This window comes from Anomaloglossus baeobatrachus, chromosome 5 (genome assembly GCF_048569485.1).
Source record: "Anomaloglossus baeobatrachus isolate aAnoBae1 chromosome 5, aAnoBae1.hap1, whole genome shotgun sequence".
Classification (NCBI taxonomy): Eukaryota; Metazoa; Chordata; class Amphibia; order Anura; family Aromobatidae; genus Anomaloglossus; species Anomaloglossus baeobatrachus.
In genome coordinates, this window is record NC_134357.1 from 505,084,172 (window position 1) to 505,098,884 (window position 14,713).

Sequence of the window (14,713 nt, forward strand, 5' to 3'; positions counted from 1 at the left end):
TTTCGCGGCGTTTCTGCGCGTTTTTCGGGTGCGTTTTTGATCAGAAAACTGCATGACTTTGCTTCCCCAGCAAAGTCTATGAGTTTGCTTTTTTGCTGTCTGCACACAGCGGTTTTTTTTGTCAATTATTTTTGCGTTTTTTCACTGCGTTTCCCACCCATTGAGTTCAATAAGATGTTCAAAAACGCAAAGAAAAACGCAAATTGCAAATATAGCTGCGTTTTAGTGTGCTTCTATGACAAAAAACGCAGCTATAAACGCAGGGGGTGGGTAGCAAACTGACATGTACAGGAAGAGGATTCCTTCTGTCAGTAAATACAGAAGCGTGAATCCTCCCGGTACCGCCACCGCTGCTTCAATCTCCCGTGCGGCGCCATGTCCGAGCGGGAGATGGAAGCAGCTGCAAAATCAAAAGTGAACAGTAGGAAAAAAAAAGTCATACTCACCTGTCTGCAGACTCCCGGTGCCATGTCCGCTCCCAGCTCCTCTCCTGGTACCGCCACCCCCGCTCCGCCTGTGTGCCAGCTCCCAGGCACGTCCGATGGCTGCATGACCTGGCGGTGGATCACCTGATGTGGTCACCTGATGCGGTCACCTGACGCATAAGCTGATCGTAAGTCTCACGGTGACGCCGGCTTTTTAGCGCCCGGCCGGCTTAACCTATCAGTTGATCCTGCCGTCAGCAGACTTCATCAGCTGATTACCGGCAGCTCCTGCAGCGATCGGACGGTATCAGACTTGCACTAATGCATCAGCTGATTGTATAAACGGCTTTTATACAATCAGCTGATGTGTCATGTGATTCATGTCCTTTAACCTGACATCATCTGATCGCTTTGCCTTCCAGCAAACCGATCAGATGATATTGGATCCGGATTGGACGGCGCGGGACCCTTCGACCCAGGATTACTGCGGAGGAGGGGGGTTCCTTATTTCAATAAAGATGGAGTCACTAATTGTGTTGTGTTTTATTTCTAATAAAGAAGGGAATTTTGTTTACTTACCGTAAATTCCTTTTCTTCTAGCTCCAATTGGGAGACCCAGACAATTGGGTGTATAGCTATTGCCTCTGGAGGCCACACAAAGTATTACACTTAAAAGTGTAAGGCCCCTCCCCTTCTGGCTATACACCCCCAGTGGGATCACTGGCTCACCAGTTTTAGTGCCAAAGCAAGAAGGAGGAAAGCCAATAACTGGTTTAAAGACCAATTCAATCCGAGGAAACATCGGAGAACTGAACCATACCACATGAACAACATGTGTACCCGAAAAAACAGAAAAACCCCGAGAAAACAGGGCGGGTGCTGGGTCTCCCAATTGGAGCTAGAAGAAAAGGAATTTACGGTAAGTAAACAAAATTCCCTTCTTCTTTGTCGCTCCATTGGGAGACCCAGACAATTGGGATGTCCAAAAGCAATCCCTGGGTGGGTAAAAGAATACCTCATGATAGGGCCGTCAAACGGCCCTCTCCTACAGGTGGCCAACCGCCGCCTGAATGACTTATCTACCTAGGCTGGCGTCTGCCGAAGCGTAGGTATGCATCTGATAATGCTTGGTAAAAGTAAGTAGACTCGACCAGGTGGGTGCCTGACACACCTGCTGAGCCGTAGCCTGGTGCCGTAATGCCCAGGATGCACCCACGGCTCTGGTAGAATGGGCCTTCGGCCTTGAGAGAACCAGAAGCCCAGTAGAACTGTAGGTTTCAAGAATTGGTTCCTCGAGCCCCCGAGCAAGGGTGGATCTGGAAGCTTGCGACTGTTTTCGCCGACCAGCGACAAGGACAAAGAGTGCATCCGGGTGGCGCAGGAGCGCCATGCGGGAAGTAGAACCTGAGTGCTCTCACCAGAACCAACAGATGCAAATCTTTCTGAAATTGATGGACTGGACGAGGACACAAAGAAGGTGAGGTGATATCCTGATTGATATGAAAATGGGATACCACCTTAGGGAGAAATTCCGGAACCGGACGCAGAACTACCCTGTCCTGGTGAAGGACCAGGAAGGGAGTATGTATGAGAGCGTTGCTAGCTCGGAAACTCTCCTAAGAGACGAGACCGTTACTAGAAGGCCACTTCCCGTGAAAAACGGGAAGGGAGACATCCTTCAAAGGCTCGAAAGGCGGCATCTGGAGAGCAATTAGAACCTTGTTCAGATCTCAGGGCTCTAACGGCCGCTTGTACGGAGTGCTGAGAAGACAAACTCCCCGTAGGAACGTGCGTACCTGAGGAAGTCGTCGTTTCTGAAAAAATACAGATAGCGCTGAGACTTGTCCCTAAAGGGAACTGAGCGACAACCCATTTTCCTACCTAGATTGCAGGAAGGAAGGAAACATAGACGATGCAACCGGCCAGGGAGAAACACCCTGCGCCGAGCACCGAGATAAGAACATCTTCCACGTCCTGTGGTCAATCTTGGCGGACGTTGGTATGCTAGCCTGTCTCATGGTGGCAACCACGTCCTGAGGTAATCCTGACGACACTAGGTTCCAGGACTCAATGCCACACCATCCGGTTGAGGGCCGTAGAATTCAAATGGAAGAATGGCCCTTGAGACAGCCAGTCTGATTGGTCTGGTAGTGCCCCCGGTTAGCCTACCGTGAGGCACCACAGAACCGAGTACCACAACATCCTCGGCCAATTTGTAGCGACGAGGATGGCGCGGCCGCAGTCGGTCTTGATCTAGCGCAGTACTCTGGGCAACAATGCCAGAGGTGGCACCTAAGGTAGCTGGAACTGCGACCAATGCTGAACTAAGGCGTTTGCCGCCAGAGCTCGATGATTGTGAAACCGTGCCATGAAGCTGGCACATTGTTGTTGTGCCGTGACGCCATTAGATCGACGTCCGGCCTCTGTCAGCGGCGCCAGATCTCCTGAAACCCGTCCGGGTGAGGAGACCATACTCTTTCGGCCACACCTCAGCGACTTAGGAAGTCAGCTTCCTAGTTTCCACACTTGGGATGTGAATTGTGGATATGGTGGATGCCGTGTCTTCCACCCACATCAGAACCTGCCGGACTTCCTGGAAGGCTTGCCGGTTGCGCGTTCTTCCTTGGTGGTTGATGTATGCCACCGCTGTGGAGCTGTCCGACTGAAGTCGGATATGCTTGCTTTCCAGCCGCTGTTGGAAGGATTGTAGGGCAAGATACACTGCTCTGTGTTCAAGAACATTGATCTGAAGAGTGGACTCTCGCTGAGTCCACGTACCCTGAGCGCTGTAGTGGAGAAAAACTGCTCCCCACCCTGATAGACTCGCGTCTGTCGTAACTATCGCCCAGGACGGGGATAGGAAGGACCTTCTTTTTGACCAAGAGGTGAGAAGAAGCCACCACCGTAGAGATTCCTTGGCCGCCTGAGAAAGAACGACGACTCTGTTGAGGGACGTCGACTCCTCGTCCCATTGGCGGAGAATGTCCCATTGTAGTGGACGCAGTAAAACTGCGCGAAAGGAACTGCCTCCATTGCTACCATCTTACGTAGGAAGTGCATGAGGCGTCTCAATGTGTGCGACTGGTTCTTAAAGAAGAGCTTGCAGCCCGTAGTGAATGCTGTTTGTCTAGCGGCAGCTTCACTATCGCTGAGAGAGTAAGAAACTCTATGCCTAGATATGTTATCGATAGGGTCGGGGTCGGATCTGACTTTAAAAAGTTGATGATCCACCCAAAACTCTAGAGAGTCTCCAGCGCAACGTTCGGGCAGTGTTGGCATGTTTCCTAAGAGAGTGCCTTGACAAGTAGATCGTCTAAATACGGGACCACAGAGTGACCCTGAGAGTGCAGGACTGTGACTACTGCTGCCCTGACCTTGGCGAAGACCAGTTGGACTGTCGCTAGCCGGAAGGTAGAGCTACGAACAGAGGGTGTTCGTCTCCTATAACGAAGCGTAGAAACGCTAGTGCTCTGGATCAATCGGCACGTGTGGATAAGCATCCTTGATGCCTAATGAAGCTAGGAAATATCCTTGGGACCTTGAGGCGATGACATGGCGGAGGGATTCCATCCGGAACCGCCTGGTGTCCACGAGCTTGCTGAGCATTTTTAGATCCAGAACGGGACGGAACGGCCCGTTGTTATAGGTACCGCAAAGAATTTGGGGTAAAAACCGTGACCTTGTTCCTGAAGAGGAACGGGGGTCATCACTCTTTCTGCCTATAGAGTGCACCCTGTTTGCAGAAGAGCAGCGGCCCGGCCGGGAGGTGGAGAAATTCTGAAGAATCGAGTTGGAGGACGAGAAGTGAGCTCTATCCTGTACCCGTGAGACAGAATGTCTCACACTCAATGGTCATTGACCTATGGCAGCTAAATATCGCCAAGGCGGGAGAGCCTGCTACCGACCGAGGCCGCAAGTCATGAGGAAGCCGCCTTGGAAGCGGGTTTTCAGACTGTCGCTTTTTTGGGCGAGACTGAGCCCGCTAAGAATCTTAGCTCCTCTGATCCTTTTGAGTCCACATTGGACGAGGAAAAATGGGACCTGCCCGAGCCTCGAAAAGGCCGAAAACCCCGACTGCCTCTTGCTCTGTTGGGGTTTGTTGTGTCCGGGCTGAGGAAAGGATGAATCCTTACCCCTGGACTGTTTGATGGTTACATCCAACGCTCACCAAACAGTCGGTCAGCAGAAAAAGGCAACTGGTTAGGCAACCTTTTTTGGAAGCAGAATCTGCCTTCCATTCACTTAACGAGCAGACCAGGCTCTGCTTAAAAACACGGAGTAGCGGAGGCTACCGCCGCACGGTTCGCAGAGTCCAGGACAACCTGAATCGCGTAAGAAACAAATGCAGACATTTGAGAGGTTAAGGATGCCACCTGCGGCACAGATGTACGTGTAACCGTGTCAATCTGTGTAAGACAAGCTGAAATAGCTTGGAGTGCCCCATGCAGTTCCATCTCCCACTGCAACTATGGATCTAGCTACAAGCCTGGAGATTGGAGGATGCCGCTCGGGACATTGGGTCCAGTCCTTGACCAAGTCAGGGGACAGGGATAACGTGTATCCTAAGCCGTTTGGAGAAGCGCATATCTGGATAAGCGTGGTGTTCCTGGACTGCCTCTCTGAAGGCAGAGTGGTCCAGAAAAATACGTGAAGCTGACTCCTCCACTGGAGGAGCTGTGAGAAATAACCCACATTCTAAAGATGGACGCTATAAGATTATTTACTATGGCGTCACAATCAGGTGTATCCAGTTTGAGAGCGGTCTCAGGATCAGAATCCTGAGCCGCTACTTCCGCCTCATTACACAGCGAGTCCTTCTGTTAGGACCCTGATGAAACCGAGGCCGCTCATAGCGAGCCCACTTAGGCTGTCTGGGACTGACGTCCGTGCAGAGCCGTGACTCTGGGATGCGTGTGACATTCCCGGAGCTGTTAGTTATTCACACTGAGGGGGGCCATGGATCAATGATTCAACAGTGCCCATATTGTGAGAGACATGTCAGGACTGCTAGGCTTCTAGTATCATAGCCATAGTCTCAGAAAAACTGTCAGTAAATACTGCAGACACCGTCCTCATCCCCTGGCCATTAGTGCATACAATGGGAGTCTATGTACCTGCCGGCCGTATAGCCGTACATGCTGTACCAGCTGTATAGAAAAACATGTGGTTCTGCACCTTTGTTTTACACAGAGAATATGCTGATAACTCCTCCGCATAATCCAGGAGGGTATATACAACGTGCGACCAAACAGTGCAATGTATATAGTACAAGCATATCTATAAGTGCACTTCTGCACTAGTGGGGTTAGCACCACAGGTGCTGCTTAACGCCTGTTACAGCGATTGTGTGACTATCAGAATGCCAGGGACTTCCACACTTGTCTCTGTATCGTACAGAAACTGACACTAATGGCTGCCGGTGTCCTTGTAGAGAAGGAAGCCGTGGGCGTGCCTGAGAAAGTGCGGGAATCCGGATTCACAGTGCACACAGTGAGAGGGGTGGAGTATGCAAAACATACTCCAGCTCTCAGCTCTGCTCTATGCAGCGTCACGCCCCTACCCTGACTGTCAGGGCTGTGGGCGGTAACGAAGGGAGACTAGGCCCAGAAGCCGGGGACTCGAGTTAACAGCGCGGCCGCCGTAAAAGCGCGGGCCGCGCTGAAGTCCCCGGCGCACCACAAGTCCCAGCGGCCGGCGCGACCAATTCCCATAAGTGAGCCTGCTTCAGCAAAGCTGAATGAGGCCATGGCACAGGCGCCGCAGCGCTGATGTCCCCCGGCGCACTACAACACCCAGCATGCTGCGGTGTGAGCGCCAAATGCACGGGGACACAGAGTACCTTGAGGAAGCAGGGCCATGTCCCTGATGTACTCCGCTCCATCCAGCATCTTCTCCAGGGGCTGTAGATGGAGCACGGTCTCAGTGCCTGGAGACCGGTAAATCCCACTTCACCCAGAGCCCTGTAAAAAGGGATGGGGAAGGAATCAGCATGTGGGCTCCTGCCGCCGTACCCGCAATGGGTACCTCAACCTTACAAACACCTCCGACATACAGTGGGGTGAGAAGGGAGCATGCTGGGGACACTATATGTGTCCTCTTTTCTTCCATCCGACATAGTCAGCAGCTGCTGCTGACTAAAAAGTGGAGCTATGCGTGGATGTGTTGCCTCCTTCGCACAAAGCACAAAACTGGTGAGCCAGTGATCCCACTGGGGGTGTATAGCCAGAAGGGGAGGGGCCTTACACTTTTAAGTGTAATACTTTGTGTGGCCTCCAGAGGCAATAGCTATACACCCAATTGTCTGGGTCTCCCAATGGAGCGACAAAGAAAATATTTTTCTGTGTTGTGTTTTTTTTTATCTGTACTAGAAATTCATGGTGGCCATGTCTAATATTGGCGTGACACCATGAATTTCGGGCTTAGGGCCAGTTGATAATATACAGCTAGCCCTAACCCCATTATTACCCAGCGAGCCACCTGTCACCAGGGCAGCTGAAAGAGTTGGATACAGCGCCAGAAGATGGCGAGTCTATGAAAGCGCCATTTTCTGGGGCAGCTGCGGACTGCAATTCGCAACAGGGGTGCCCAGAAAGCTTGGGCACTCTGAACTGCGGATTCCAATCCCCATCTGTCTAGTTGTACCTGGCTGGACTAAAAAATTGGGCGACGCCCACGTCATTTTTTTTTTAAATTTATTTCATGAAATTCACCACCTTAGGGACTGATGAACCTGTGATTACGTTGACTTGTTTCACATATAAATAAATACTAATTGTAAGGCTCTGCTGTTAAATTGGCTGAACTAAAGTGTGTGGGAGGTGGCCCCATCTTCCTAGATATTTACATGCAAGTTTGGATAGGAACAGATCTGTACTGTCTGAGTAGTCAAGTATCTTGTAATAATGCTTCCTTCTTCTATTCTGTAAGAAACAGTGTAGCATGAGCCATGTAGATAGCATACTCAGCAATATTAGACGCTGTTTGGGAATCATGGACGATTTTTGTTGTGTTGAAAAGCCCGCCATCTAAACTAGGTTTTCTGTGGTGGTTTTGAGACTTTGAAGACCTGATTAATGAGACGGACCTTTGATGAGTATGTAGTCCAGATAGGTATGATTCTTCTGGCTCTGAGGATGGCCCATGTTGCTGCGATTTTTGTGAAGACTCTGGGAGCAGTTGTTAGACCGAAGATCAGTGCAATAAATTTTAAATGTCTGGTCTACAGCAAGGCGCAAGTATCTTTGATGTCTTTGGTAGATGGTATGTGTAAGTATTCATCTCAGATCTCTATTGAGCCCATAAATTCTTAAGGATCCATCTGTGATATCACTGCTTGAAGAGGTTTCATCTTCAAGTGGAGTATCAAGACACATTGAATTCACACTTTGAGATCCAGAATAGGGCGTACTGTTCCATCTTTTTTTGGTACAACTAAGGCTACTTTCACACTTGCGTTTTTTTCCTTCAGTCGCAATCCGCGATTCTGGAAAACAGCGGAATCCGTTAACAGATTCCGCTGCTTCCTATAGACTTGCATGGACGACGGATAACGACTGATGGACATGCGTTGCTTCCGCTGGCCGAGGCTGCGTTGCTTCCGCCGGGCGGAAGGAACGCAGCATGTAACGTTTTTTGAGCAGCGGAATCCTTAGGATTTCGCTGCGCATGCTCTCTCTGGCTCCCTGCACACGTAACCAGGGTACACATCGGGTTACTAAGCAAAGTGCTTTGCTTAGTTACCCAATATTTACCCTGGCTAATATTTACCCTGGCTACGTGTGCAAGGAGCCAGCGCTAAGCGGTGTATGCTGGTAACAAAGGTAAATATCGGGAAACCAAGCAAAGTGCTTTGCTTAGTTACCCGATATTTACCCTGGCCACGTTTGCAGGGAGCCCGACACTTCCCCGCTCGGCTCCGCCCCCTCCTGCACTCCACTCCGCATGTACACACGCACACACACACAGACGCACACGCGCACACGCGCACACACACACTCACCTGTCCCCAGCCATGCAGTCCCCGGCACTGATGTCCTCAGCGCCATGGCCCCACTCGGTTGCACCCACCCTGCACTCCGCCCCCCTCACACATTCTCGGCGGCCGAACGATCAGCTGATCACCCGGCGGCCGGCTGCTGCGAGCGATCAGCTGATCACCCGGCGGCCGGCTGCTGTGAACGATCAGCTGATCACCCAGGCGCACGGAGCCAGCGCTAAGCGGTGTACGCTGGTTACTAGCGTACGCAGCTTACAGAGTCGGTGCTTGTTGGTCTCTCGCCGTCAAACACACCGATGTGTGCTGCACAGCGGGAGACCAACGAGCAAAAAATGAACCAGAACAGTGTGTAACGATCAGCGATTTCACAGCAGGGGCCAGGTCGCTGCTTAGTGTCACACACAGCGAGATTGCTGATGAGGTCGCTGGTACATCACAAAACCTGTGACTCAGCAGCGATCTCGCTATGTGAGAAGTACCCCTAAGCCTCACATTGTGTGTGTTGAATTTGCTTGCATTACCAGCAAACTTGTGGAGGAGGCAATTCAAGCTCTCTTACCCTGAGAACAGTCACATGGTCTATACTCTAATTAGGCCTGATAGAGTCCCATGGTCTGTGCTCTGATTGGGTGTGGACTGTACTGCTTGCATCATTGTAAGAGGCAGCACTGGTAGAAGGGCGTGCCAAGACTCTCCTCACTGAGGAACAAAGAAACACATGCTAACCAAGATGGCCCTGGGAGGTGTGGTTTTATCCAGCGTGTGTGGCTGTGGAGAACAGAACTACACCTGGAGGCCAGGAACAGAGTCCTACCTTGTCTTCACTGAGGTTGGAGGTACCTGGACTTCTCCTCCCTTTTCTGTCTCATGGCCGCGCTTCACTCTGGTGGGTGAGCGGGCTGGAGATGTTTCCTTCTTCTGTCTCATGGCCGCGCTTCTTGCTCTGTATAGCAAGCAGACCTTGAGATGTTTCCTTCTTCTATCTCACAGCCTCGCGTCTTGCTCTGTATAGCAAGCGGGATGGAGACGCGGCTAGGATCATGATGCCTCCCCGTCCAAACACTAACCGCCGACGTGTTTGTGTAAAATGATCCTGCCATCCAGACCAGAGAGCCAACAGTGTGATCTATCTCCTGTGCTCTCGGTCTCTGAGTGGGAAGACAGAGTGACTCATTACACTCTGTGGCCTTTAGAAAATGCTTGCTTTCTGAAATAGAAAAGGAGAAAATATTAGTGTAAAAGAGCGGCGATTGTGGAAAAAACTGGGGCTGAGAAAAAAGACCCATGTCCACCTCCTACGACACTAAGCAAAAAACTAAATAACTTCCTGACGGTAGGTGGGTATATACTGCGGAGGAGGAGTTAAACTTTTATTTTTTTTGCCTAATGTCGTCTTCTAGTGGCAGCAGCATATACTCCATGGTTTCCTGTGTCCCCCCAATGAAGCGAAAGAGAAATATACAGTATACTGTATATCATGATCAGAAAAATATTCCAGCAAGCAAGTCCACGGAAAAAATCTTCATTTAAAATTCATTATTTTATTTATAAATCCTTATTAAAAACAGTCCATGTTAAGTCACAAACTGTCCCACTTGAGGACGCGTTTCGAACGACCATGTTCTTAATCCGTCTCTATTTAGAGACGGATTAAGAACATGGTCGTTCGAAACGCGTCCTCAAGTGGGGCAGTTTGTGACTTAACATGGACTGTTTTTAATAAGGATTTATAAATAAAATAATGAATTTTAAATGAAGATTTTTTCCGTGGACTTGCTTGCTGGAATATTTTTCTGATCATGATATGAGTTCTGCTACCTTCCTTTCCGTGCACGGTCCTGGATAAGCGGTCTCCGATGAGAAGCAGGTGAGCTGGACAAAGAGTTTGGTTTGTTCAGTATACTGTATATATATATATATATATAATCTCCGGTAGATATTACATACAGTATATACTTTTGTCTTTTTAATGGCCTTCAGCTCAATCACGAGCCATGGCATCTTAATGGATAAACAATCTGTAAGATCGATCTTGTGCAAGCTTATAGAGGTCCACCAGGGTTTTCTCCTCTGTTTTCTTGATTGTATTACGCCATCAGGCTGCCCGTTATATATTTATATACACACACACATGCATGCATACATAATAAAACAACTTACCAGCCCAATTAATCTTCTGACATCGATTGCCATCCGCCGATACATGCTTATGGAAGACTTCAAGATATGCACTTTCTTCTGCTTTGCAGAAAAAGTTGGAATTTCTTCTTCCTCCTGGTGACATCACATAATTTTACTTTTGTTAATACTCATGTGGTTTTCTGAGCAAAAATGCTTAAAAAACGCAGCAAAATTCCAATCATTTTTATACCTGCACTTTTACAGCATTTTTTACTGACTTCATTACAGTCAACAGGTAAAAAAAAAACGTTGCAAAAACGCTAATTTTAATCTGCAAGTCACAAACAAGCCACCTGTACATGAGACGTCAGGATTCTCATTCACGTTGCTGTCATCAGCAAACCCTTCAGGTTTTGTGACAAATCCGTGTGGAAAAAACGCAACGAAAATGCGTCAAAAAGGCAACGTGCTCACACAGCCTAACTGTAGTGCACAAACACAAGTGAAATAATGAGTTGGAGATTAGAAAGGTCTAGATAGCCAAACGAGGACATGGATTATGCAGAGAAAGTGGACTTCATGGACAAGCAATCAAGGAAAGTGCAATAAAAAAGATGGAGGGCCATAGACTACTAATGAATGTAACTGCTGGATACTGTAGAAGTGTTTTGCTGCCGCATAAAACTGTAAAGTATGTGCCTCTGTTGGAAACATAAAACTTAATTTACAAGTCATGTACCTGTTATTCTCTAATAGGTCAAGGAGGGGAAGCAATTCATGACTACACAACATGGATCATTGTCCTTGTATCATAGAGTAAACAGCTGCCATGAAGGCACAAACTTGTTAGGGTACCTTCACACTTAGCGATGCAGCAGCGATCCGACCAGCGATCTGACCTGGTCAGGATCGCTGCTGCATCGCTACATGGTCGCTGGTGAGCTGTCAAACAGGCAGATCTCACCAGCGACCAGTGAACAGCCCCCAGCCAGCAGCGACGTGCAAGCGACGCTGCGCTTGCACGGAGCCGCCGTCTGGAAGCTGCGGAGACTGGTAACTAAGGTAAACATCGGGTATGGTTACCCGATGTTTACATTAGTTACCAGTGTGAGCAGGGAGCAGGGAGCCGCGCACACTAAGCGCTGGCTCCTTGCTCTCCTAGCTACAGTACACATCGTGTTAATTAACCCGATGTGTAATGCAGCTACATGTGCAGAGAGCAGGGAGCCTCGCACACTGAGCGCTGGCTCCTTGCTCTCCTAGCTGCTGTACACATCGGGTTAATTAACCCGATGTGTACAGCAGCTACATGTGCAGAGAGCCGGAGCCGGCAGCACAGGCAGCGTGAGAGCTGCGGAGGCTGGTAACTAAGGTAAATATCGGGTAACCACCTTGGTTACCCGATGTTTATCTTGGATACAGCTTACCTCAGCTGTCAGACGCCGGCTCCTGCTCCCTGCTCGCTTCATTTGTCGCTCTCTTGCTGTCACACACAGCGATCTGTGTGTCACAGCAGGAGAGCGGCTTTGAAGAAAACGAACCAGGGCTGTGTGTAACGAGCAGCGATCTCGCAGCAGGGGCCAGATCGCTGCTCAGTGTCACACACAGCGAGATCGCTAATGAGGTCACTGCTGCGTCACAAAAAGCGTGACTCAGCAGCGATCTCGGCAGCGAGCTCGCTGTGTGTGAAGCACCCCTTAGGCTACAATACTTAGCTAAGCCCAAGAATCTAAACAATCATCCACAGAGATAAGAGGATCTGTGGCAAGAAGATTTTCTCCACAAAAAGCACTCCACTTAGGGGTGCTTCACACACAGCGAGCTCGCTGCCGAGATCGCTGCTGAGTCACGCTTTTTGTGACGCAGCAGTGACCTCATTAGCGATCTCGCTGTGTGTGACACTGAGCAGCGATCTGGCCCCTGCTGCGAGATCGCTGCTCGTTACACACAGCCCTGGTTCGTTTTCTTCAAAGGCGCTCTCCCACTGTGACACACAGATCGCTGTGTGTGACAGCGAGAGAGCGACAAATGAAGCGAGCAGGGAGCAGGAGCCGGCGTCTGGCAGCTGCGGTAAGCTGTAACCAAGATAAACATCGAGTAACCAAGGTGGTTACCCGATATTTACCTTAGTTACCAGCCTCCGCAGCTCTCACACTGCCTGTGCTGCCGGCTCCGGCTCTCTGCACATGTAGCTGCTGTACACATCGGGTTAATTAACCCGATGTGTACTGTAGCTAGGAGAGTAAGGAGCCAGCGCTAAGCAGTGTGCGCGGCTCCCTGCTCTCTGCACATGTAGCTGCATTACACATCGGGTTAATTAACCCGATGTGTACTGTAGCTAGGAGAGCAAGGAGCCAGAGCTAAGCTAAGCGGTGTGCGCTGGTAACTAATGTAAACATCGGGTAACCATACCCGATGTTTACCTTAGTTACCAGTGTCCGCAGCTTCCAGACGCCGGCTCCGTGCAAGCGCAGCGTCGCTTGCACGTCGCTGCTGGCTGGGGGCTGGTCACTGGTTGCTGGTGAGATCTGCCTGTTTGCCAGCTCACCAGCGACCATGTAGAGATGCAGCAGCGATCCTGACCAGGTCAGATCACTGGTCGGATCGCTGCTGCATCGCTAAAGTGTGAAGGTACCCTTACACCAGTCTGCAATCTACCTTATCTATACATTACATCTGGGGTGTCTCTGTCATCTAATAATATAGATAATATACATATACAGTACTTGCAAAAGTTTTTGCAGCAGAAACTCATCAAATCCTTTGCATAAAAATACTAAAAATGTAGAGATTTGAGATTAGGTTTTAACATAGCCAGGAAGCACAGTATGGTTTGCTGCACTTGAACCTCCATCAGTACATAAATGCAGCGCCAGAACCACTGTCAGTAGATGAATGCAAAACCAGAACCATCAGTACATGAATGCAAAACCAGAACTACAGTCAGTACAGGAATACAAAATCAGAAACACTGTCAGTACATGACAGCATCAGAACAAGCACTAGCAGGCTGGATATTTTTCATTGGTCACACTATTCTCAGTACACTCTCACATCATTGCACGTAAAAACCCCCATGAGGTTGGCAACTTTTAAAATATTGGTGCTGTGATAGTGTTTGAATTCATTCTGAAAACTGATCACTCCGATTTATGCTGCACTTCACGGTCATGTGTGTAATAATTTTCAAATAGGAGTGTGAAATGTCTCTAATTAATTGGCCGTTTAGTATGTAACAATGATGGATAAGACAAGACTGAACACAAGACCTTCACAGCCGTCTACACATCATAGGGAGATTTCATTACATTTTTTCGCCATTTACCTGATGAGCCTGAGGAACATCGGGACTTTCTTGTTTACAGTCCTGTGGAAGAAGAGGACGGGGACATGTCTCCAATGTTATCTTCTTACTGGATAGAACTGGAGGAAACACATACAGGGACTGAATTCATTTTTTACGTACAGATAACACAGGTCTACAAAAAAATTATTTTTCAGGTGCCAAGGTTTTTTAAATGGATTTAGACTATTTTAAAGGTGCTGAATGAAAAAATCCAATTACTTTTGTTGAATTGTTTCTAGTTTTTGAGATAATGGACATCCATGAAAATAATGCATTCCCCTAATGCGACTTCTTTGTGATAGATGCAATATCTTTTGATCTGTCTTTTGGCTCTCTAAGTTGCTTAGGTAATGAAATATCCCATATACCGTATTTTTCGCTTTATAAGATGCACCTGATTATAAGACGCACCCCCAAATTTGGTGAAGGAAAAGAGAATTATTTGTTTTTAATGTTAAATGGGGTCCATCGTATAATGCCAGTGTCCCTCTAACAAATCATATAGGGTATATGTCCCTCATAGCCCCCCATCCTAAAATTAGCCCAATCAATCTGGATATGGCCCCCTTATATTGAATATAGCCCCCTTGTGATGGCACACGTTCCCCTGTGCTGCCTATGGCCCCCTATGGATTGCATATATTCCCCTGTGCTGCCTATGGCCCCCTATGGATTGCATACATTCCCCTGTGCTGCCTATGGCCCCCTATGGATTGCACACGTTCCCCTGTGCTGCCTATGGCCCCCTATGGATTGCACATGTTCCCCTGTGCTGCCTATGGCCCCCTATGGATTGCACACGTTCCCCTGTGTTAGATAGCGCCC

At 48.9% G+C, this 14,713-nt stretch overlaps 2 protein-coding genes across 3 annotated transcripts in view; both read right to left on the minus strand.

Moving 5' to 3' along the window:
• Window positions 1-14,713, minus strand: part of LOC142312844 (uncharacterized) — a 320,861-nt gene that overhangs the window by 238,204 nt on the left and 67,944 nt on the right.
• LOC142311927 (uncharacterized) overlaps window positions 1-14,713 on the minus strand; it is a 114,765-nt gene that overhangs the window by 49,614 nt on the left and 50,438 nt on the right. For both annotated transcript variants that reach the window (XM_075350792.1, XM_075350791.1), the window contains exons 7-8: window positions 13,868-13,965; window positions 10,582-10,695 (exon numbers count right to left, since the gene is read on the minus strand). In XM_075350792.1, the coding sequence (XP_075206907.1) occupies window positions 10,582-10,695; window positions 13,868-13,965 (212 nt within the window). The remainder of the gene's footprint in view (window positions 1-10,581; window positions 10,696-13,867; window positions 13,966-14,713) is intronic.